We start from the raw sequence: 24,722 nt of genomic DNA, 5'->3' as shown, positions 1-24,722 counted from the left end.
ACACCCGGAGACAAAAAGCAGCTGAAGAAAAGACCCCTGAACACAGAGGGGCTGTGCTGGGAGGAGAGCACAGAAAGGGCTCTGTGATGGCAGGGGCACGATAAGGCCAGAAACAAAGGCTCCAGTGTTTATGGGAAGAGATAGCAGGGACAGTCTGGCTGGACAGCAAGCAGCCCACACAGCTTCATTTAGTCATCTACAGCTGGAGGCGCCAACATATCAAGGCAGCTCCCGGCTCCCCAGTGGAAAAGTGCAACGCAAGCAGAGATGGGAGTTTTTCCACTGCAACTTAAATGGATGCTGGTGTGACTCCAGTCCTGAGAACTCGGAGAACTCAGTTCACTTGTCAGAGGTGAAAGCCCCCGGCTCACTGCTCATGCCACTTCTTAACCCGAGGGCTTCCAACTGCCAAGATCTTGCCCCTGTAAACTGCACTCACACTGAGCTCGGCAGATGAGCAAAGCTTTTAATGTCGATGCAGCTAACACCGTAAGATGAAGGACAACAGGGAAATTGAATGGACCATGACGTGATACATCACTTCCAGCAGAGAAATACCAGCTGAGCACAGCTCCTCCTTCTTCAGAGGCAGAGGTTCATGTGGGGTGAACCCCAGGTGTCCAGGCAAGAAAGCACAAGGCCTTGTTTGAATGCATCTCTTGAACATACAGTAGAACAAGTGTCCAGAGTAGAGGAAGCAGTACTCACACAAGCTATAACCATACTACAGATTTAAGATGTAAAATACTTACTACAAATGGCCACAGATGTTCTTCGATGGAGCCTAAGGGGTGGATTTAAAGCCTTCTGTTATGTCCTGGACTTTTATTCAATCTGAAGGGGTTTTCTACTGTTATAACAAAATTTTATGACAAAGCAAGTGCCCCAAATAACGCATCTTTTTTTTTGTTTTTTTGCAATGCCCAACCTAGTGCAATGACATGACTGTCATCTGGTCAGCACATGACTGGGTAGTGTTATATAAGTAGTGGGTAGTGCTGACGTATTGTATACATTACAAGAAATAATGATGCTGCTACACACTGGTAAAAATTGCATGGCACTGAAAAAACCACCTTTTTCGAAGAGAAAAGTAGCACTTCTGGTAGCAATGCCAGCGTGCTTCTAATCGCCACCACATGACAACTGCAACATGATCCTGAGCAATGGAAGATGTATATATAAGGATAACAATTAAATATATTTAACTGGGATTGATTATCTGTACTTCACCAGTTTGACAACCAGTGCAGGCTCTGAGCTTACTCAACCTGTCCCACGTGTTTTGTAAAGAGTCCATGCTCTGCTGACTTGTTCTGCCATAAATCACGAAGCATTTACTATCGATCAATAACCATTAACCTACCTGGTTTTTTTTTCATGACGTAGAAGTGTTTATGTATTTTCCTCTCTCCACTCTCCGAAACAGTGCCATGTAATACTAAAAAGCCACAAAGAGCCCAGAAAAGAAATAGTTCTGAATGCATATGTATGTTGACTACAAAGCACCAAAGCAAGTATAAGCACTACTTTAAAATTTATTTTATGGGCAACTCCCCCTCTGAATGACCTTGAAATTGAGCAGTGTAGCAGTTACAAATGGAACTGCCAGCCCCACAGCTGAGGCACCCACAATGCAGGAACTGCATTTTGGGGCGTACAGTCACCGTGGTGACGTGATTAGCTCGGCACCCCACACTGGCTATGGGAGACTCCAGACAGACACATGCTTGCCAAGCTGCAGAACCCAATCCAGGGTTGATTTATGCTGTTGCTTAAAGTGGCTGGAATCACGCAGAATTTCACTTCCTAGAAAGTGCTGCTTGTTTTGAGCAGGGAAGAGAAAAAACAATCAATCAGCCCTGCATCTCAAAGACGACATTCCGGAAAAGAAACCAAACCATTATTGAATATCTTTCTGTTTGGTCAAAATGGTGCTATGGCACCTCATTCCCGTTTTCACTGTTCATCCACCCTGTCCAACTTGTTAGCTTAACTATTCTTCTGTCAACTTTGAACACAACCTCTTTCCCACTGTCCCACGTATCCAAGCTCAGGCTACCTCTGACCAACAGCATATTTCTCATTCCCTTTGCACCATACCTAACCTCCCATTCTCCCAGTCCCACACCCACTCTGCTACTGGGCTCAGCTTGCATTCTCCCACTTCAGAGGAACTGGGAATTACTTCTGAATTACTGCACTGAGAGTTATTGCCTGAAAACCTGTTTTGCTCAGACCGAGGTCACCTCACCATCATGTTCCTCACCTTGGCACCCAGTAAGAACTCCTCCATTTTCAGTACCAGCCATACTTTTCAGGTGTGAGGGATTAAACCTTAACATGTATATAGAGTTTATGATTTTCAAAGTGCTTTAAAATTAACAGCCATTTAACTCAAATCCTCTGAAACACATAATTGTTACCTCTAGGTTACAGGACAGGGAAGCAGAGAGAAATTAAATGCCGCACCCAAGGTCACAGCAAGTCAGTAAGGATTAGGACCCTGGAGCTCCTGGCTGGTGGCCTGCTGTGCAGCTTTACTTTTTGCACCACTTTCTGCCAGGGAATACTCGCTGACTTTCTGCTGGTGTCAGAAACAAAGTGGGACTTTAATGAGATAAAAGTTGACCCCTCACGATGATTTTTTGCCATTTTAATCCCATTTTCTGCATAGCTACAATGTTTTTCACAGAAGAAAGGATCAGGATTACTCTTCAGTTTTTCCACATAATGATCTATATTTGATCCAAGCTCTCAGCACCTGCCACATCAGCTCCCATAGGGGCATCCACAAGCAGAAGAAAATGTACTACGGAACGGAGAAAACCATTTCCCAATCCCCCAGGGTGGAACACATAGGACAGCTGTCCAGAAGTAAAGTCCATGCAGTACGGCTAATGTAATTACAGTGATAGCAGGGTAAGGGAGAGTAGGTGGCAAACATTTTACTATAGTCACCGGGGACATACACATGACATTTTGGAATGAAGATTCAGTAAATTAATCTGCCTTCACACTCCATGTGCTCTGAGATAGCACATATCACTGTCTTCCCAGTAAAGCACTAGCCTTGAAGATACATTTAGTTTACTTGACTATTAAGTACAATTAAAAGTTCAAATACCTGCTTCTCCAGTCCCAGAGCAAAGGAAGAATCTCAGTTGGGAAGTGACTTCATTTGACCTCAGAAACTTTCTGCTTTGAATCTATTTTTTGGAACTGGAGTCAATACAAGATTATTTGCCTCTGGCCTTTGTGCCATTTGTGTCCCACAACCTGCCCTTTCCTTAATCCTTCCCTCCATCAACATATTAATAACCCAAAGGTTAATGCCATGAGCTTCTGCTGTTCCAGAGACCGAATTAGCAGGGAATGTTCCATTTTGTGCTTTCTTCCTAAATTTTAATCCTGTCAACTCTTAAGCTAAGAGCAACACATTTTCTTCTTCAACATATTAAAAATTCAAGTTAGTAATGAATTCTTCCATAGTTTAAGTAGGTACTAAGTCTCCTGCATGTAGAGTTCATCTATGTAATTTAAGCATGCTGATCACTGATTCATTTCAGAAAGCATTTCAGTCATGTAAGACTAAAGCATGAAGACAGATGCATCTTTGGTGTGATGTTTTTAAACAATGGATACCTTATTTGAATTGCAAGGGCAGGATAACAGGAAATAAAAGAAAGCTATTCATAGCACTCTGCAATGTTAAAGTCATACATTTCAAAAAGGTGAACTCTTGCCTGCAGACAAGTTTGTACTCTCATGATTATCTGCTGCTCTAGGACTGTTACATCTCTTTCATTCCAGCTCCTGCATTTGCAACAGACCAACTATTTCACTGTCTTGTGTCTCTGCCATCCTTCCCACCTCAAAAAGGGATAGCGAAACAAAAAAGAGACAGCAACAAGAAATTATGGGCTAACTCATAGCCTCCCTGCCAACAGAAGACTGTGATTCTTCCATTGTTCTGGAATTCTGTTCCCATGTGCTAAGATATTTGAATACATTTTTGCCATCTGAACAGAACTCCCAAGCCTCAGATAGAAAAGTGATTCCTGTGATACCTTGAGGAAAAGGTTAGTATACATCAAGTGGGTTGCAAGCATTTAGCAGAATGGCTAAGTACAGAGAATACTATTAACAGCCCATGCTCGTACAGCAAATAAAAAGACCTCCCCATACAATTTTACTGTGCTCTATCACATGTGGCTTAACTGAATTAGGTCCTTCTTATCAGTTCTGGTTTTCAGCTTATCCTCTGGCTGTGACTTTGGTAGATCCTGGACTCAACATGACTGCATTTACTCAGGCTTTGCCAAGATCTTGCTGAGGATCCACAGCAGCACTGGTAACATACAGCAACAGGTAGGTAATGCAGACATGTACTCATATGTGCTCAGCCTTCCCTGTGTAAGGTCCTATTACTATTTTTAGCCAAATTTGAGTTTCTTATGCAAAAAACCCTGGGTCTCGGGTGTACCTTAATCCCACCTGGTTTATGACACCTAGTGTAGGAAGCCAAAATACAGATGTCTGCTGCCATTTCAGATGCCCTTTAGGTATATTTAAAATATCTTCACTGAGCTGAGAGATTTGACAGTACCTGTGGGAGACCCGTCCTCTGCTCGAGAGGCAGAAAGAGAGCAACTGGGATGTCTGAAGACATCTAGGATGCCACTGGACATTGAACTGAACAGTCAGACTTTCACAACAGATTTACAAGCTGTGTTCCAAGGCAGGTAATAGCAGCTTTTATGTGCCATTTTCAAAATTACACCAGTACCCAAGTACCACTTAGGTGACTTCCAGCCACGCAATGAACAACTTAACACAATGCATTAATATGTGACTTCATGACATCGTTGATATGCTGAATTTAGTCACAGCTAAATCAGAAGAGATGGTATTAGCTTGGAGCCGTTGCACTCTGTTCACTCCGTACGATAAAGAAGTGCATGTTAGAGGGAGCCTAGCCACATTTTCTGTCTTTTGTCAATTCAGAGTAAAGTTTTCAGGAACCTAATTAACTTGGTGCTTAAAATCCATTTTCCAAAAGTGGCTAAGCCACTGAGAGCTCAAAGCTTAACTGAAAACCCAAAGGACTTGGCAGATCACTTTCACTCTGCTCCAGCATTGATCCTGAGATTGATACTGAGACTGACTAAGAGTGAACTAGGAATGTCCTTTGGGAAATGATGACTATACAGTACAGAAGGATTGGTGTACATTTGTCTCTCTTAAAATACTTTCTTATTAAAAGATTTCAGAGTTTTGCATACACATCTACTTCATTAAAACGCCCTATTTTGCCCTGCCCTTTTTTCCCTTTGTTTAAGCAAATGAAACAGTTAAAAAAACTTCCCTGCTAACCAGAAATCTTCTGATATCCTAATTAACAGGAAACAGACTGACACATTTCATGGTAGCATGAGAAAAAGCAAACATAACTGCTGAAAAGTAGGGCAGATATATCAGCAACACTCACCCATGCTGCTGCACTCTTTCATACAGATATCTACACGGAGGCAAAAATCCCTATAAATGTTCTGCCACATTGTTTGATGCTCCTACCCTTAAACCTCCAGGCATACTAACAGTAAGACAGCTTGATGAATGGATGCACATAACTAAATCAACTCATGAAGAAGATCTGAATCAGTTCTAAGTGCTTCTTGGGGGTTAGAACAAGAGTGGAACTGGATGCAGAAGGCCCGATTTTCGAAGAGATACAGGTGCCAAGAGACACAGATCAGCACCTTCTGTTATTTTCAGAACTGCTTAAGCTGTTTAGAACTTCATATTTGAGAGTGAAATGTCTAAAACTTCTGGTCCACCATCAGCTTGGGTAAAAGTCAGGATAAAGAATGACACTATTACACTGTGACAAACTATTACGGCTTGATCTGCTTGATAGACAAAGGGAATGAGCTGGACAGGTTAGCTATCAGCATTTTTCAGTGACCAGAGTGTTGGATACTCCTTTGGATAATCCTCAGTAACTCGGAAGAGCATACCATTTTCCATCTCTCTTAGGGTTGTCCTGCAGAAAGACAATGCTCCCTGCTACCAAGTCTTTATGCAACAGTGAACAAAGCAAACCTAGGCTTGGCCAGTCATAGTTCTCCTGAATTAGTCTGTTTGCAGAATATTAGTCATAGAGCCAACACCTTTACAGGTCAGCAACTCTTTGGGAAGGTTCACTTGGACTCCACCTAGCTTTAAAAAAAGACAAGGAGATGGCTGCAGAACAACAAAGGTGGTTTTGATAATCTAGCACTAATTATATAGAAGCATCTGCTCAAATAAGGCCTTCTACTCACTTGGCAAACACTGAGACTAAAAAGTAATTATAACATGAACTCTTTTTTCTGAAGAATTGTAATGGCCTGTTAGACTGTCAGGACTGCCTGACTACATTCCCTGTGGAATAGGTACAATATGCAACAGGAGGAAAAAACTAAAAGACTAAATGCAAAGATTTTGATCTATGTAATAATTGAGGACAGTGTAGGAAAGCAACTCAGGTACTGGTATTTGACACAGAGGAATAGAGTAAGAGACCAAAGAAAGAGAAATAAAAATTGTATTACAAAGTATTAGGTAACAACAGATACCTGTATTTGAAAAGTTACCCTACCAGAGGTTCCAAAGAAAAAGCAGCAATAAGCATCTTGATCTGAGCAATTCCTAATTAAGACTACAGAGACCACTGAAGTTAGAGCTGAAGACTTTGTAAAGGTTGGCTTATTTTTTGTTTTAATTAGAAGATATGAGTCGAGAGATCTGGAGTGCAAGAAGCACAGGAGAAAAGGCACTATTTTAGTAACTCAAAGACTAAGTCATGACAAAACTACTTGTCATCAATTTAAATCTGCAAATGAACTACTGGTAGGACATTCTTTTGAAGGGTGGCCACTAGAAGAGACTCTCCCATGGCAGGAATGTAACCCAATAGGAGAGACAAACTTATATTTGAAGTAACTCCATTTAGGTCAAATTTTAACATCTAAACCAAGCAAAAATGTACAGATGTACTGTCCAGTACTCTTTGAATCCACAAAAGGCCCTATTTACACTGTCCCCCTCAGTAAGTTATACAGTGGTTTTAGAAGAGAGAATCTCTGCTGCACATTTAAGGAATTTCTTAAAGATCACAAATATTTTATTTTCAGCTTGTTGGATTCACCCCGATCAATAATTCTGTTATCTTGTTCCTTCTTAGATAGAAAGTCACTTTTAACTCTTCCAAAAAAGTGTTAAAATGCAATTAGAAAAAGAAGATCAGCCATTCTCAGCATCTAGTGGTTCCAAGCTGTTAGCACAGCCATGACAACAAGAACTGAAGCTCAAGTTCACAGTCACAGCTCAAAGCTATTACAGTGGAAACAAGGTCACATTCAGAAGGTAAATGAGACTAGATCTGATAAAAATCCTGTTCACAAAGTCTCATTGTGAATTTTAGCTGACTTTTTCCTCTTTATGGGCCCATCCACATACAATTCCTCTCTGAATAACAGCAGTAGTAGTTAAAATATCTTTACCCTGAGAGACATGCCCGTGTCCATACAAAAGAGTTCCTCTGAACATTTCTTACGCCATTTACTTGGGGTTTCTGAAGGTTTGCTAAGTCTCAAATGAAAACTCAAGCTTGGATATGCCTATCTTGAATATAATACAGTTTTGTACCCAGTACAAAAACAGTGCAGGTTGTACTGTAAGAGGAAACTTTTTCTCAGAAGTCAAGGACCAAAGATATATCTGTGAAGTACATTGGCAAAGCTAAGAGGAGGCAAGAATTGTTCTGTGCATATGTATCCTTAGCTAGCATGCTCAGTCTTTGCTTTCACAAATACAAATTTCCCTTTCAAGTCTGCTCAAGAGTCAAGAAGCATCCAAGGGGCTTCACTGTGCCATAAGCCTCTGGCACCAAGAGAATCATGAGGACACCACTGTGTTCACCTCTGAAATGAGGTATACAAAAACCCAAAGAATAACCATACAACATACATCACGTCTGCCAGCGCAGGTGCAGATTACAAGTGTAATTGCAATCTACCACAGCACTGCTTTAGATTTCTAGAGTACCCAGCAACCTGGCGTAACAAACATTGAGACATCCAAAGCAAATGGTCTAGCAAATGTTCAGAGAAACTCTATATCATACACTTACTGGAATGTCGCCCCGGTAAATGCAAGCCTCCTTTTTTGGGAACCATTAATACCACTGGGCCTGCCAAAAACTTTAGTCACCTGCTAACTATACCCCTTGTCTACCACCCAAAAAAGAATGACTAAAACTTTCTATATGTACCATTATCCCAAAATTAATCTGGTGGAAGTTACAGAAATTCAGAATTTTCTTTTTTTAAAATAAAGTCACCCCTACTTGCTGCTTCTTTTTATCCAATTTTACAGTTTCCACAACCATTATAGCTCATGATTAAAAAAAATATAATTCTTATATTCCTTAAGAGGGCCTTGACTCTATATACTTGTGACATTAGCACACCAAAATTATAGGGATTTCTATGTACTGTGACGCTTCCTGATTTTGTTTGTTCTGGAACATTTCCTGCCTACGCACCTGTCAAAATGACATGAGATCAGGTATAATCATCTCATACCTACAGCAAAATTAATTTTAAGCTAAACTCTATTCTGGGGCTTTTTTAGACAACTGTTCAAAAAACAAAAACACCAAAAAAACCCAACAAAAAAAACAAAACTGAGAAAAATATCCATAAATATGAACCTTTTCGGTGAATGGAGACAAAACCTCTGGTGTTTCACTGAAACAAGGGGAGTTTTAGTTTGATCTGGTTGGTAAGTTTGGGGTTTCCTTTGTTTTCCTACCTGCTAGTTTTGAGGCTTCTGCTGTTGAGAAGGTAGTTAGCAACTGCTTTGGGGGACATCCTTGAAGTTTACTAACACTTCCCCCAGGAAGGTGCTGCTCAGAAAAAGCAGTGGATGTGCTCTGAGGTAAAGACAGAAAACTAACTTCTCAACTCATACAGCTGTACTAGGATTATTCCTGAGATAAATGACCACCAACTGGAGTAAGAATCCCAGGATTTTCCTTGATTCTAGCTTGCATACAAGTAATTCTCTTTAGCTCAGAAAATGGCTTCCCAGCTAATCTAGCCCAGAAGTTCATCACTCAGCCATTACTGGGTTAACAGTGGTGACAAGACAGCTGTACTTCCATTTCTGGAAAAGGCAGTTATACTAGATAGAATACGAGTGTTGAGTGTCTCAAGAAGTACAGGAAATTAAAACGCAAACAAACAAAAAACCAACCCTAAATCTAACCATATAAATTCAGTTAATAATGGTCATCATAGAGTAGCAAGTAGATACATTCCTCCATGTACACTGTATATACAATTGCTCTCACAACTGAATGTTAACACCCGACCTGTGGCTGGAAGTTAATGAATAAGAGTTACCTAAAACCTCCTGGTCCAAGAATTCAATAGGAAAGAAAAGTGAAAAGAATCCTGCTCCTTCAAGTCAGGTGCTGTGGATCACTCCTCTAATCTACCAAACTCTACCTGACATCATATCTATAAGCACAAAGGGTAACCAAAAAGCAATTTTAAGTGGGGAAATGCTTAATATCAACATCGTCACAATTAGAAGGCTAATTTATTCAACCTGTTTATTTAACTGTTCATGAGGTTATGCTGTGAATTGAATCATGGAATTGATTTGGCTATAAAAATACCTGCATGGGTTTCTCCCCCCCCTCTTCGCTTTCTTTGTTGAAGGCAGATCCTGATCTAAGTCACTGTCCTTCCCATAAACACTTCAGCTTGTACCACTGAGGGAGCAGCAAATCACTACAGAGGAATGGAGCAGCAGAAAATGCCTTTACACAGCACTGCTGTTGAGTGCTTTGTATTAGGAAACCATGACCTGAACCCTCCAGTTCAGGAATGCTGCCCCACACTTGGCCAAAAGGCCAGGGCTGACTGAGCCAAAATAACTTTTTCCTCATGAATTCTCAAACTCTGCTAATCCAGAAAGAGGGGGGAAAAAAAGGATCAAAAATTGAAACATGAAAGGAGGTTCCTCCTCCTCCCCTAAAACAGATGGCAGACCTTAAAAGCTAAAGACCTTTTTTTTTTTTTTAAATTGTTTGCTTAATGCTTAATAACCAGTATGCATTGCATTGGTATTACAACTGCCTTTTGTTTAATAAAATGTGATGACCACATAATAAACGCAGTTTTATTGTCGTTTCCAGCCTGCTTCAGTGAGGGGGTGGGGAAAGGACTGCCATTTAGTTTCCACAGCTCATCCAGAGCTTTAGCTCTGCCTCGTATAGCGATAAAGGAGCCAGCTAGCACTATCCTGAATAGCTGATACTAGGAACTGGGCTGAAATCATTAAAACTAACAACACAGGATGAGATGCATCAAGAAAAGAAATGAGACAGAAGGGGAGAGAGGAAGAAATCTCATAACATAATGAGATGTTTATCTATAAAAAGTTGCCCACTTCAAAGCAGGAAGAGCTTCAACTCCTTGGTAAAAAAAAAGAGCTTTTAATTAAAAGATCAGTCAAAGATTTTCCACAGTCAAGCAGCCTCAAAGAAACTATGTGTGGAGGAGGCTGAGAGTAATTTCTAACATGATTAGTCCATTCTTCAAACTCAACAAGGTTTTACAAAAGCAGCATTTCTCAAGATCTAGAAGATAAGGACTGTCGAAATATCCTCAGTCTCTCACAGAGCACTGTCTCTTCCCTTCTGACACCTCCACCCTCACCAGCTTTTGCTCACGAAAAGCCTGGAGAAATACTATCAGAGCTTTGTGCCTCCCACCTTGGGGCAAGATAGATTGTAAGCCTAGGACCAATGGATAGTCAAGTGGATACTCTGCTTCAGGCTAAGCAAAGTTGCTGCCATGTACTTTAGGAGGCCTGGAAGTATAACATGAAATATTTCTGCACATTGCTTTAGCCAGCCGAAAGCAAGCCATCTTCTGCACACAACCTTCCATTATACGAAGGTTTAAAAACCTTTGAAGATTTATTTAAGTTGCACCACTTTTCTGGACCGCTCTTTCCATTCAAGGACCGATATTTGCAGATGGGGATGGATATGACACCACTGCCTTATCCCTCTCCAGCATTAGAATACCAGCATTATGGCTGACATTACATGCTCTTGGGAACAAGACTTAGACCCACTTCTGTTTGGTCATATAATTTTTTCATGCTTTTCTTTTTGTTCTCTGAGAAAACAGGATTTTGACAATTTGCCCTTGAACAAGTAAAATGTTAATTTTTCTCTACAGGCTGCAATTTAGCAACTATTTTATCACATCATGGACAGACAAACACCAGGGCTATTGCACTCTCAGCAATCTGGTGCTGTGAGCTTTCTCCAAGCAGAGAATACTAATCCCTGCCATGACTGGTGTTCGTGGAAACTCACAGTCTCATCCCCACTTACCAGCTGTTAACTGTGACTAATAGACCTTACTGCTGAGCTGGTTCTGTTCTGCACAAGCATAGGGAATTACCTCTGCTTTATTTCAGGAATCATACATGGTTTTTGTCTATGAGAATAAATATTCAGATACACTTTCGAAGGTCTTTCTCTTCTCTTCTCTGTCTTGCAGAGAACTAGGTTTCTGACAACAAATTTATCATTATCCACACCCTTGTAGAAACAACCCCTACAAAAGTGAATATAAGAGGCACAATTATATGGTATTATAAGAATTTCTACATGTCGGTATAAATCCTCCAATGTAAAAATGCAGAAGACCTTTAAGGTGTGAAAAATACAAAAGAATATCCTCTAGATGCAGAGAAGAAACCACCTTTGCATTTTACTTTGTTCATGTTAATTAAAACAGCTTTCTATCCTTAGTACAGGATGAGATTTCTCCAGTCAGACTGGTCAGAGACAGTTCAAACAGTGATGATCAGCAATATGCTTAGGTTCTACCTTTTTCTCTATGGCATTTCAAAAACATTACCTTGGTGTGTTCACATTTGCTTCACATACTCCTATTGAAACAGCTGTGTATTAAGATGCTTTTGCACAAACCTATCTAAAGGAAACCATTAAGGTAAAAGGCAAAATGACCTTTTACCTGTAAAAGGTAAACACGTCAAAATTAAAAGGCTCTAAGAAAATCATATGGCCTTACAGGTTTTTCAGCTGAATTCAAGAATCCTACTGCAATGTCCTGAGACAGAAGCTGTGAAGAAGGGCAGTGTCCTCAAAGATTAAGAGTTTGCTCAATAACCATTTTGTCTTTTTTTGAAGTAGCCTTTATATTTTCAGTTATCATCCTAGTTTAGAAATGGAACAGATCATCGAAAGCAATCAAAACATAACTAATTACCATTCATCAAATTATCCTGAACATCAGTCACCAGTCCATGGCAAAGAAACACAAAAGAAAGGTTAAGGATAAACTACAATTCAGTAGGGGAAAAAAGAAAAGTCAGCCAACATAAGTAAAATATGTCATACAACTAACTGCACCCTGTTCCTAGAGCCCCTTTCCATATGTTAATAAATATGACTTCACTGAAGTAACTGGTAAAATTCTTGCTTGATTCAGTAGTGTCCTACTTTCCCTGATGATTTTTTAACAGCACCAAAGCATCCAGCAGGACAAGAGGAAGAGGAACATAACTTCACTCACAGGACATGGGCCTATTTACTTAATCTCTAATAATCTTCCCAAGCAATTGAACAAATTCTATTCAAGACACAAAAATTACACAGCTCTTCATCTTGGTAATAAATGGAAGAATGTATGTCCTTGTTTCAGCCAACACATCCCCTGTGCATGCTCAGAACTGGACCCTGCAAACTCATGTTAGCCTTACATTTAACCAAGAATATATTTTTCCAGTCATCAAAATAAAATTTGCCTGTAAGAGCTTTACATTTAAATTTTGCTGTTGACAAAAATATACAGCTTGTTAGTTGTGTGCTATGCAGACTGATTAAAAGGGCAGAAAACTGCCATTCTGCTGCAGTTCTATAGCCTAAGAGAACTGACCGATGAGCACAGATCACACAAGGACAGAGTATGCTGTCTCAGAACATGCAATCCATATCTATTGATGCTTATGGAAAAACATTATGGCTCCATGAAAAATAATAGATGGAACATTGCAAAAGAGATTTGTGAACACAGGTCTACTTTGGGTTATGGGAAGAAAAAAGCTGATGCATGGGAAGTCTAGCAGTGTCTATTATCATCAGAGATCCTCAGTTTTATATCATCTTTAATCGTCACGCTCAAATTGCTTGGAGATACAGCATGGGAAAGTATCAAAAAAATAATGAAAGTATCAAAGATTTATCAACTAGTGGCAATCTGTGAGAGTCACAGAAAAATCAGGTTAAGGTCCTCTTCAAGCAAAACAGTGCCAATGAAATCAGATAAGTACTTCGCTTCAGTTTTACAATTTCATGTTGTTCTGAAAGCTACACTCCCTGTGGAAATCAGGAGATTTTGTGAAGAGTAAATCAGTAAAACAGAGGAGAAATTGAAAAGAGAAAAAAAAATAACAGAAATTACTTTGCTGAAATACTAGTAGAAGCTCAAAATACCGGACCGCTTCTGAACAAACTCATGAATACCTGCAGGGCTCTGACAGGTTTCAGTAGGAAGACCAAGATGCAATACTTGCTCAAAGTTCTTTAGCTAGCTTTATAACTTTAAGATCTTGTGGAGCCAAATACAACCCAAACAAAAGAAAGTAAGCTTTGCTTTTCTCCAAGGCCAGCATTATTCCCTCTTCCTTTCACCCTTTTCCCTCGTTTGAGTCATTTAATACTGTGTTAGAACCAACACGCACAATCACAACCATCCACTGGCTGTTTCCTTATCACTCTGCCACCGTCAAGCCAACTGCAGCACATTAACTAAACTAATAAAACAGTCTTCAAGAAAATTAGCTTTTACATTTGCTATCATACCAGATCAACTATTCATAGATCCTAAAACACCACCAGCACCGGGGCAAAAGCATAGTCTGCAGAGCTCTAACCATAGGACAAGTTCTTGCTGACCAGCTCATTCAGTAAGATTCCCAGCAGAAGCTCCCTGCCTTCATCCAAAAATGGCTTTAATTTTCATCAGCAAAACAATCTAACACAAAACAAAATGCATAAACCACATCCTGCTGCCTACCATGCCCTAAAAGTTCTTCTTGTAAAAGCTTTGGTCCTGCCCACAGAGAAGGCACTCCCACTTAGCACATCCTCCCAGTCAACACTGAGAACTATTGTAAAGGCCCTTGCCTTAGTGTAGGAGCACTTGTTGATGATCTCTTCCATTAATTTAGCATTCATTGGCCTCTCATCTTGGGATCAGGGGACCTCAGATTATCACTTAACTCTGCCTCAAATAGATAATTTCAGAGGCAGCAAGTTAGTCATACTCATGACTAAACTCCTCTAAGAGGCCAGTCCAAATTGTGACATAGTCTCTTGGCTGTACTCATTTCACTGGCCTGCAGAGCAGAAAAGACTACTGCCATTTGACATCTGTTTGTCGGCATTTCTGAAATTATTTAATAATGTCAGACCAGTCAAGTCACATCACAAGACTAATCAACAGAGCTGGCCCTAATTGGCCTTGGAAGAGAAGCTTAAGTCAAGTAGAAATTACCCTCCAGAGGAAAATAAACTTCTTCAATACCAGTTTAATCAGCAGCGTGTTACTACTCTGAGGAATGACAGCATTTGTAAAACCCCCATGCAAGAATGACTCGTGGGAGGAAGAGGTGACTAAGGAATTAAACTATCCACTGGAGAGCAAATTGTGGTTTGCTGGCTCCACTGGGAACAAAAGGTCTACGGCTCGCTGCCCGAGCTTGAAGAGGACATGACTTGCTGTCGGTATTTCCATGAAAGCTGTTATGTGATTCATTAGCTTTGCTGGCCCCTCTCTCCTCTCCCCCTTCCCCCCACACCATCATTAAACTCATCTGTTCTCTTGAGCTCTTGCTTGGCAGAAATGGTGTGCTGACATATAACAGAGTTAAAGTGAACGGCTCCCATGTTTAGAAGAAAGGAAAAAGGAAAAGAAGCAGATGAGAGAGACTAAAGAGAGTACCCAGAAGAGATCTGACCACACCCCCCAAAAAACAAAAAACAGAAATCACAAGAAATAACATATTTCTACAATAACCTTTACCTTGAAAGTCTCCTTATGTTTTACAAACTATATATCCTACACCCAAGAATCCCTTCCTCAAACATAAAATGAAGCCGCCCCTAGGCCAGGACAGAACACACATAAGAAAACAGATCAATACTGGTTTAGTGTATGCACCGACATTTGATATTCTCATCCAAGCCATGTAAGCATGTTTTACAAATAAGCACAGTCCCAAAAAAAGTCTAACCCTTGGATAACCCCACCCGTCACCTTGTTCCAACTAGGGAAGTTAACATTTCCCATTCAACTGCTTCTTTCAAGAAAGTTTTTGTATGTATTGAGTCATTTTTTCCACCTCTTCCCAAAAATATTAATCACATCACCTGCAGATGTTTAGAGGATAAACAAAACCCCACCATCACCGTGTCAACCAATGTCAAAGAATCTTAGCACTCCTGTTTAGAAATACAGGCTGCCTCACCGTTTCCAAGGCAAACTAACATTTGAAAGGCTTTCTCTCAATAAATATGGTGCACTGGATAACACTGTATTCTTCCATACAACTCCCATGAAATGTTCCAACTATTTCACAGGTGCTCTGGCCTGTGTTGTTATATACTAATGGTTCCTTCAGCTGGGGGTAGCCACTTTCAAAAGCAGAAAACTAACTCTACTGACAAACTGCAGCAATATTCACTATTGTTTTACATCATTTTCTGTACTACTTTATAGGTGTTTTCATTCCAAAACCTCCACGCACTTTATAAATATGAATATTCAGAGCACTTGGGTATAGCAGGAAAAGCAACCACTTGCAAGTAGCAGTTTTGGCAAACAAGGGATGCAAACTTTGGTCACACACCACAAAACAAAAAGTTCTTACAAATGACTGTAAAAAGTGGTTTAAAATAAAAGCCTATAGAATCTAACATTATTACAAGTGATCTCTTCAAACCCTTTTTAGACACTCTTACACTCTTAGCAACATGTAGATTAACTTAAAAAGAAGCTATATTGGGCTGTTAAGAGTCTTGTAAATCTTCTGTTCAAAACATACCCATTAGACAGCAGCAGTGGATTACTTTGCAAGAAAGATGCAATGGAGGATGTCTTTCCTTTCTCTGTCTTCACCTCTCCACAATCCCTTCCTCAGCTAGTTACATTTCTTTCCGATTCCCCTGTATTAAATATGTGTTACCTTCAAACTGCTCAGCTTAGGGGCAATAATTTCCTTTCTGTTCCTTGACAGCACTGACCAGCCTACCCAGAACTCGGGGTTATCACAGCTGTAACTTCATATCCCAAACCTTAATTGTTAGCTGTAGAGTCAGGATCACCCACATGGGCACTGTCAGACTCCGAAAGTGTTGCTTCTGGGACTTGTATTATTTTATTTAGTTTCAAAACTAAAATATATCTTTGTCATAGAACTGTAGACTTGTTAGCCAATATGTTAGCATCCCCATGTCCTGTTACTCCTATTTACACTGAACAGGAAAACCTGGTAAAGTACATCATACTCTCATAACTATATGAAAATAAGTATTTTACTCTAGGTTGTAATCTATATCACAACAGAGGCATTTAGGATCAGGTTTTTAAAGACTTCAGTGTCCAGTGACACCAACAGAAGGAACAACTGTTTTAAAAATCTGTCCCCAGTACCCCAAGATGGTAAGTTTGGGGTGAAAGACTTACAGATGAACCATGCAGTGTCCGTAAAGTTTCCTGAAAAGAAAAATAAACGAGATGACCCTGAATATCATGCTCAGAGAAACAGGTCAAGATTTGATTGTCTGTATTTAAAGCTGGCTCATGAGCTAGATCAACAGAGAGGCCTGTTCCTGGGTTTTATTTCGGTTAATCCAAAAGGACCAAACTTAGAGCACCACTGTTATTCAAGATGTAGGTATTCCTGAATGAGAGCTGAATTAAGGTCATCGAAGCAAAAACAAAGCCCAACACAGATAATTCCATGTATCGCATTCTAATGTGCAAAACAAGTTTTTTCATCCTAGTTGTCAAAATCAACACAAACTCTGCTTCAGGTGTCTTGACATTATCCTCCGACTTCCAAAGCCAGAGCTCTCACATACAACAAGGAATATGATGTCAGAATTCATTTTGTCAGCAGGAATGTTCTTGGAACTTTTTTCATGATTAAACAGAGTTTTGAGCATGTAGTTCAATACAAAATGCTCTGTGTTTTTCAGTCATATTCATACCTCACGAACAGCCAGGACATATTAAAACAAGACTTAGTACAGCTTACACTTAAAAACTGAGAATAGTTTTAAAACTGTTTAGGTGCAACAGAAGCATAACTCTTTCCCCCTCAATAAAAAAATAAAAGAAATCACAGGACAAGAGAAAACAAAGGATGAAAGAGATTTTTCAAAACCCACAGGGGGTCTGCACACTCATTTATCATCTATGTTAAGAGTAATAAGCTGTTCAAATCCCACTGCTGGCCCTGCAAAATCAGTCAGTTTTCTCAAACTCTGATCAAAAGTTAGCAGTGTACCTCCCCATGCCATTATCCATCTCTCCCTTAGTTTATTATCAGTATTAACCCTCCTCAAATGACAGTAATCTGTTTAGTTCCAGCAAAACTTCTGTAGCTGGCAGTGGCCAGTGGAATATAGATTTCAGGGGCTGGGGATGTTGGCAGCCATACTTTCCAGCCTAAAGTTTAACTTTCCCTTAGGGCAGCATTTCTTCTGGTGACTGGATACTGGCAGCTTTTGTGTTCTTCATTAGCCTGCTGATTAACATAGTGCTAGAGAGTTCTCCACTACACCTAACTGCTGTTCCAGCACTCACTGGCAGATCTATTGTGAGAGATCCTAGAGTAGCAATGCAACGTTGTCTGCCTCTTGCTTTTCCTCACAATACTAGAGATCCAGTACATATGTATTTGCTTTTAAACCAATAGCTACATATCCAATCCGAAGTTATAAGGAAACCCCGATCAAGCAATAACAACTTTAATGGAATTTTGTGAATGAAATTCCCATGGCAACAGTAAGAAACAGAGTGCCAGGAAATACAACCAATTCCAGTTTTCTGTACGTTAGAAGGTTCTAAGCACGAAGAGAAACTAAGAAATAAACAGCAGAAATCAGTGGGCCTACTGTTTTTTTTCCTCATTCAGCATTTGAGAAACAATCAAATTAAAAGGCAACCAAAACAGTACTATGGCATCAGGAACAAATTACTAGCCTTCCTAGCGTACAGCATAGACATTTGGCACAAGGGGAATTAGATATACCTGATACTAGCTCTTAGCTTTCTATAAAATCTGCTACTGATTAACATGCAAAGCACTACACTTCTGAAAGGACAATGGTGGGAAGACCTTCCACAAAGGCATCATTTTAAATTCTAAGGCCTGGAAAATTTCAGGCCTCAGGCCACAAACAATGGTGAAGGCTAACACAGCCGAGCTGCAGATCCTGACAAGTTGTATGTACATCGCTAGATAAGCTTTGTAACTTTTTAGCTGCATCATGCAGACTATGTAAAATAATATCTGTCAGGCAATAAGGTCCCTCCCTTGTAGGCATTCTGTTCCAACCAAAGGATTTTCAGAAAATCTTCCCTAAGGACAGTGCTGTGATTTCAGGTACGGAGCAGTAACAAACAGCATTTACAAGGCACAAGGTAAACAGCAGTAATCTCTCTAGCAGGCTCGAAGCCATCAGCATTAGCTACGACAACAGCCTCCGTTCCCGCTCTGTGGGACACGGCGGTTAAACCCCACCGGCCCCAGCCCCGTCCCCCCCGGAGAACAAAACCCCATCCCCCGCAGTAAGAGCCCCGAGAGCCGCAGGCAGCAGCCCCGGCATTTCCTACGGTCCGTACAGACCTTGGTCGTGCTCCTCCGCTCGCCCAGGCTGGTTGCCCATCTTCGGTCAGTGCCCCGGCTCTTCCCCGAGCTCCTCTAGGACCCCGGCGCCCCGCTCATGCTCGGTGTCAGAGGCGGACCTGCCTCTATCTGCTTTTAACGTCTCCGCTTCAGTCAACTTAAAAAGGGAAGAAGTCAGCTCCTTCCTAGTTCCTGGCACCAGGAACAGAGGCTGCGGCTCATGCTGAAGCAGCTGTGGCTCTCCCTCCTAACTCATTACAATATTATGCACCGAAGGCCGGCCTGTGCAGTTAATTAGCTGCCTGACTGCTGGAATAAAAGGAGGGGGAGAAAGAGAGGCAGAGAAAGAGCGAGCGACCGCGCAGAGAAAGGAGGAGTGACTCAACGAGCAGGGTAAGCCACCCAGGGGCAGCAAGCGCAAACTGCAGGCAGTTCAAAGAACAGCACTGATTTCATCCAGCCCCGCTGAAGCCAGGAACCCAGCTCCACCGCAGACAAGAACTTAGCTTGGAAACTTGAGCAGAGCTTCAGTGCCCCAAAGCAGCCGTGGCTGCAGAGGGGTGAATGGCCAGAGAGCTGTTTCTAGGCCATACACTAGTATAGTTCAAAACAAAATACTGAAATGCAGCTGGGAGTGAAGAGGGGCTGAAGGACCCTCAGCAAAGACAAGCACAGCCAAACGCCTCCAAAGCAAAGACAAAATTCATTTTGCTCCCACCTGACACCACCCGAAGCATGCTTACCATGGAGCAAACGGACCCTGCCCATAGATCTAAGTACACGGTTGAGTAGAGATACACTTAGGCACCTGGTTAAGGACTGCTCTTAACTAAGCTGTCACAAGAATTAAGGGGACCAAATTTCAGGAATGGTCAGCATCTTCTGAAAACTTAGATACCTGAAAGATACTGAAATGGAGACTGAACTCCTCTGAAAACCTGACCACGATCGTGAGCATAAGTCTCTTCTGAAAAGTCCTGTCTATCAGATTTGTTCTGATATCTTCTGGGGCTATTCCTGGGTAAGCTTGAGAATTCCCCAGCTCTTATTAGCCTCAACTGGTGCTGAGAATAGTCAGTACATTGCAGGCTCACATCCGTATTATAAAAACAGCGTACAGGATACACTGAGTACTATTAAAACCTAATTCTCCTTGTTGAAGTAAGGATGTGGTGTTTTATTATTCCTAAAAAACTGTTCCAGTGATCTCCAAAATTTCCCTCATGCTAGTTCATTTCAAACACTGAAAAAACCAAACCTTATAGCCACTGCTACACCTAGAAGCTGCAACCACAAATATGATCTACATACAGTATCGTTACCACCAGTATTTCTGACTGTGACTTGAACTGTAAGAGCAGCTGCATAAGGCAGGCCTACCCACAGAAACTGGCCAACAGCCGATCTTTCAAAGAAAGAAATCAAGATGCTCCTCACTAATAAAGTCATGATGTACATGGGAAACAAGAATACCGAATGACTCCAGCAATCAGTTTCCATTACATGGATAATTAACAGAATCATCTTAACATCTTGGTTTCAACAAGAGGGTTAAAAAATTCAGAAATAATACACTAATATGCATCCTAGGCTCAAAACAGATTGGAAATAAAACATACAGAAATTAATCTAGCTAGTTGTGAATCCATTGTTTCAAATAAAAAAAACCCTGGAGATCATTCAATATGACAGAAACAAAATTTTGCTAATATTTCAATATAACAGGGCGAGTTAGTTGTCAATCTTAAATTTTTCATTGTTCTTGCTCTGACACTTTATGAAGCTAAAAGTTTTCATACAGCTGTCTACGTGGATGACATTAAACAAAACTCCTGCCTACTTCTATCTTATGACACGCTAAGTACAAAATGCTTTGTTTAATGGATAAGCCATATAACTTCTATAAAAAAGGATCACTGATAGTGCATTCTTTTTCTAAAAGTCATCTTACAGTCTCTTAAGTCTTGTATCTTATTAGGATGGGTACTTAGCTTGCCCTTCTCAAAGGTACAGATACAAATGTCCTCCAACTGCTGTTGAAACATATCTCTAAGAAAAAGAGGTTTTCTTCTATTATAGACTGAAGAGTGACTTCTGCTTTTCTTCAACAGGATTCACCAGAGGGATTGCATTAGCCAAGATAATCTCTTTGGTTGATAAATCCTGGCACTGAGCATTTATTATTTCAACACCTGCTTTCTATTTCTGTAACACAAAAGGGAATAGCGTCACAGGGTCCCAGTACAGTATGGGGTGCAAGCCCAGAGTAATTATAAAATGTAATCACTGAGTCAGAGCAAACACACCTAAAATCTGCGCACTGTAGAAGAGTCATGACCGGAAGAACCAATCTGTTATTTTTGACAGTGGCACGAAACATAAGTCAGAACATTCTAACACTGTGATAGGGAAAATGATGTCAGGCGAAAGACTTCTAGCCCAAGTCTACAGTGAAAGGTAAGGTATGAATTTTAAAATACAGCTACAGCCTGAGCAGAAGTCATAGATAAGAGATTACTGTTTATGGAGCTTACAGATCAAACTGAGGAAAAAGAAAAAGGAATAATGGCAAGCATTACTTCTAGCATGGTGACTAGGTAATAAATTAAGACAGACACGTGGCTAAATCTTTAGACAACTATTTGTTATCTGAACATTTTACATTATTTTCCCTTCCTCCTCAGTAATAGAGGTATAAAAATGAATGAATGAACAATTTCATCTCTATAAAGCAGATTAGCTGGTTTCTTCCTAGGCTTGAAGTTTGACTCATGCCGTTGCACTAATCACTTGTGGGACTGCCAATAAAACCCCACAAACACCCCTTTTCTATATAGTTAGAAGGAGAATGAATTACTCAAGGTGTGACATATATAATTCTTTCAACTCACTAGTCAGATGACAGGACTTACTTGCCAGCCATAACCTTTCCTTATATCCTACTCTCACAACACAGCAAATGAGTTAGCATAACTTCTGTTGAAATTGTAATCCATGCTCAAAAGAAAAAGTGTGAAGATGCCACAGAATGATTTGCAGTGGCTAGATAGCTGGCAGTCTCTTCAGAAGGCTAAGGTCTAAAGAAGTTACAGATGCTGAGCCGGACCTCCAGAGGCTGGACCTTATGTGCAAGACTGAACTAAACTGAATGGGCCCCAAGGGTGGACACTGATTATCAATACCAGTGTTCACACTATCATGCTCTACTTCTTCCATTAATGCTAAAGATTTTATGAGCACTTAGTACATATGTAGCAGGGAAAAAAAAAAAATCTACAGAGATGTGTATATCATGCACAGTAGTGGACCCCAAAGGATTAGAAATGTAACATCTATGTTGAAACCCAGAAAAGCAAATGTATTTTTAACCATGCTAAAAACAATTTTTTTGCTGTGAGCATACTTGGTGAGGTCATACTTAAGTTCATGGCACAGAACTACAGCCTTCCAGGAACCCATCTGAGATGCAGCTGTCAATCCCTCCCTCTTACTTTACAGTATTAAAATCTAATGTAAGCCAAAAGCTGCTGAAAACACAGTGGGGGGAAAAAAAAAAAAAATACAAGGAATGCCAAGCCCTCTCCTGATATGCATACTTGTTAGACCAGGCCAGCTTTGCGTTCCTTTCTCGCGCTCCCTCCCATTCTTTAAGTGCAACCACAGTGGCATGCTGCCAAGGCATTCTGGCTGTGATACATCTAGGGCTAGAGAATTCGTGTTAAGGACCATTTCTCTTCAAACCAGCTGAAGGAAAGCTTATAATTAACCTAGGGCAGGTAGTCAACACAAGGTTGTGTTGACTTTGCTGAACAACTTCACTAAAGAAGCCTGAAAACAAACAAAAACAAACTGAGAGATCATAGATTTGTACTATTCCTGGACCATCCAAGCATGCGTCCCTTTCTGTTTAGGTATCCCTAGCAAGGCTTTTGTGATCATCACAGTTTGCTTACAGCTGTAATGGATCTTCCCTATGTATGTTGGCTTGAGCCCATTAACTGTCAACAATTTAATGAGTCAAGTCATTACAGTCTTTAAGATTTAGCATTTCAGTATCCCTACCACACACTGAATCCTCTTAACTGGCTCAGGTCCCAGGGTGGTAAACATGTGCCAACAAAGTCATTCTCAGGGAAATATACAACAGAGAAAAGGGTCTCTATTTCACAGATTGTTTTAACAAGAAGTTGCATGCAAAATCTTAAAACACATTAATAGATTCAGTGCAGTAAACGTAAATTGTGCAGTAGATCAGGACAGCAACAAAACTGAGAGAGGTACATACTGCAGACAGTGTTGTCAGCAGAAGTTAATTCTTACTTGTTTAATAATGCAAGATGACTGCAGACAGCCTGCGAATGCCTCTCAAAAAAACTGTTATCCTTAACAGGATCAGGTATTGGAAATCCCAACAGACAGTCACTAAAATGCACTGCACTCACTCCATTCCCAGTTATGGAAGAAGGTTCATATAATACAGCGAAAAACAGAACAAAAAAATAATTATGTCAGTCAATGTTCATATGCCACCTTCAGAACAAGGAGAGAGCATCCATCAATAGATCTCTCTAGTTCAAGGAATCATGGGACCGAGATCTGAAGACAACAGAGATCAGATTTTAATGGTAAGACCACTGCTGTTTTTTCATGAAAGAACTACTGAGCTCCTCCTGCCCTGCTGGAATAAGTGCCTTTTCCAATTAGAATATCCTACCAGAGTAATATATTTATCAAAGGGGAAAAAGAATCCTGAAGAACAGTTATGTGACACAGTGCTGATTCCAAGCCATTCTAAGATGTAGAACTGTCCATGGGTTACAGAAAGAAAGAGCAAAGATTAGAAGAATTAGAACAAAATTTAACATGGCAACAAACATCATGCAGGAACTTTTCCAGCAAAGGCATCACAAGTGAACATATGCATCTGAGTATGCAGGCTATCACAAGGAAAAAAAAAAAAAAAAAAAATCTTTGTAAGAAAAAATAAGAGAAACTTGAGAAGTAGCTGCCATAAAATGAATCTGGAATGCCAAATTTGATCTACCTCAATTCTTGAGCCTTCACATTAGAGGTGAGTGAAATCTTCTAAAAAGGTGCTCAAACTTAGTCTGATTACTTGATACCTGGGGAAATCACAGAGGAAGTATTTTGCTAAGTAACATCAGAGAGGCTAAGGTACAGATTCACATTTGCACCAATATGTTACAAACAACCATGCAGATATTTGTAAGTGTGTGTAGATGTCAATATGCACATCCAGCTACATGTAGAGGTATGGATGTAAATGTAGACACATATTTCCACATTATTTTGCATGGTAAATTCCTGCAGTACACCTTGCCTGTTTGAATGACATCTTGACAAAGCAATTTTTTTGAGTCTTCCTTTCCTTTTATAACAGTTCTGGAGCTAGAAACTCTTTCTTGGTAAGAAAGAATAATTATGCAAGAGCTGTGTCTTGTACCTGGAAAACAAAACGCAACTAGCTTTCCAGATGAAGTTTTAAAGCATATTTATTGTTTCTAGGAAACCCCAGATGAGATCAGTCATTTGGTTTCTAGTGAAGTCTTGTGGAACAGAGCATACCAATCTCATTAGTGTCTCACACTTGTCTCTATCTTTCACAAGAAAAATGAGACAGTAACGAGACTGAATGCAAAGTGCAGCAACCTTTCTACAAACCTATAGTAGTCCTTTGATGTGAC

The 24,722-nt window shown here is 40.3% G+C and overlaps 1 protein-coding gene across 6 annotated transcripts in view; it reads right to left on the bottom strand.

Moving 5' to 3' along the window:
- The window catches only part of SPECC1 (sperm antigen with calponin homology and coiled-coil domains 1), a 102,422-nt gene that overhangs the window by 45,963 nt on the left and 31,737 nt on the right, over positions 1-24,722 (bottom strand). Inside the window, exon 1 of one of the 6 annotated variants that reach the window (XM_030027415.2) lies at positions 19,018-19,347. The exons of the other annotated variants lie outside the window; for them this stretch is intronic. Within the exon in view, the coding sequence (XP_029883275.1) occupies positions 19,018-19,057 (40 nt within the window). The 5' untranslated portion in view covers positions 19,058-19,347. Of the gene's footprint in view, positions 1-19,017; positions 19,348-24,722 lie in introns of those variants that run through there. 6 annotated transcript variants of the gene reach the window in all.

Source organism: Aquila chrysaetos, chromosome 10 (assembly GCF_900496995.4).
Source record: "Aquila chrysaetos chrysaetos chromosome 10, bAquChr1.4, whole genome shotgun sequence".
In the NCBI taxonomy this organism is placed as follows: Eukaryota; Metazoa; Chordata; class Aves; order Accipitriformes; family Accipitridae; genus Aquila; species Aquila chrysaetos.
Note: the sequence above shows the minus strand (reverse complement) of the source record. Positions and strands in the feature narration are given on the sequence as shown.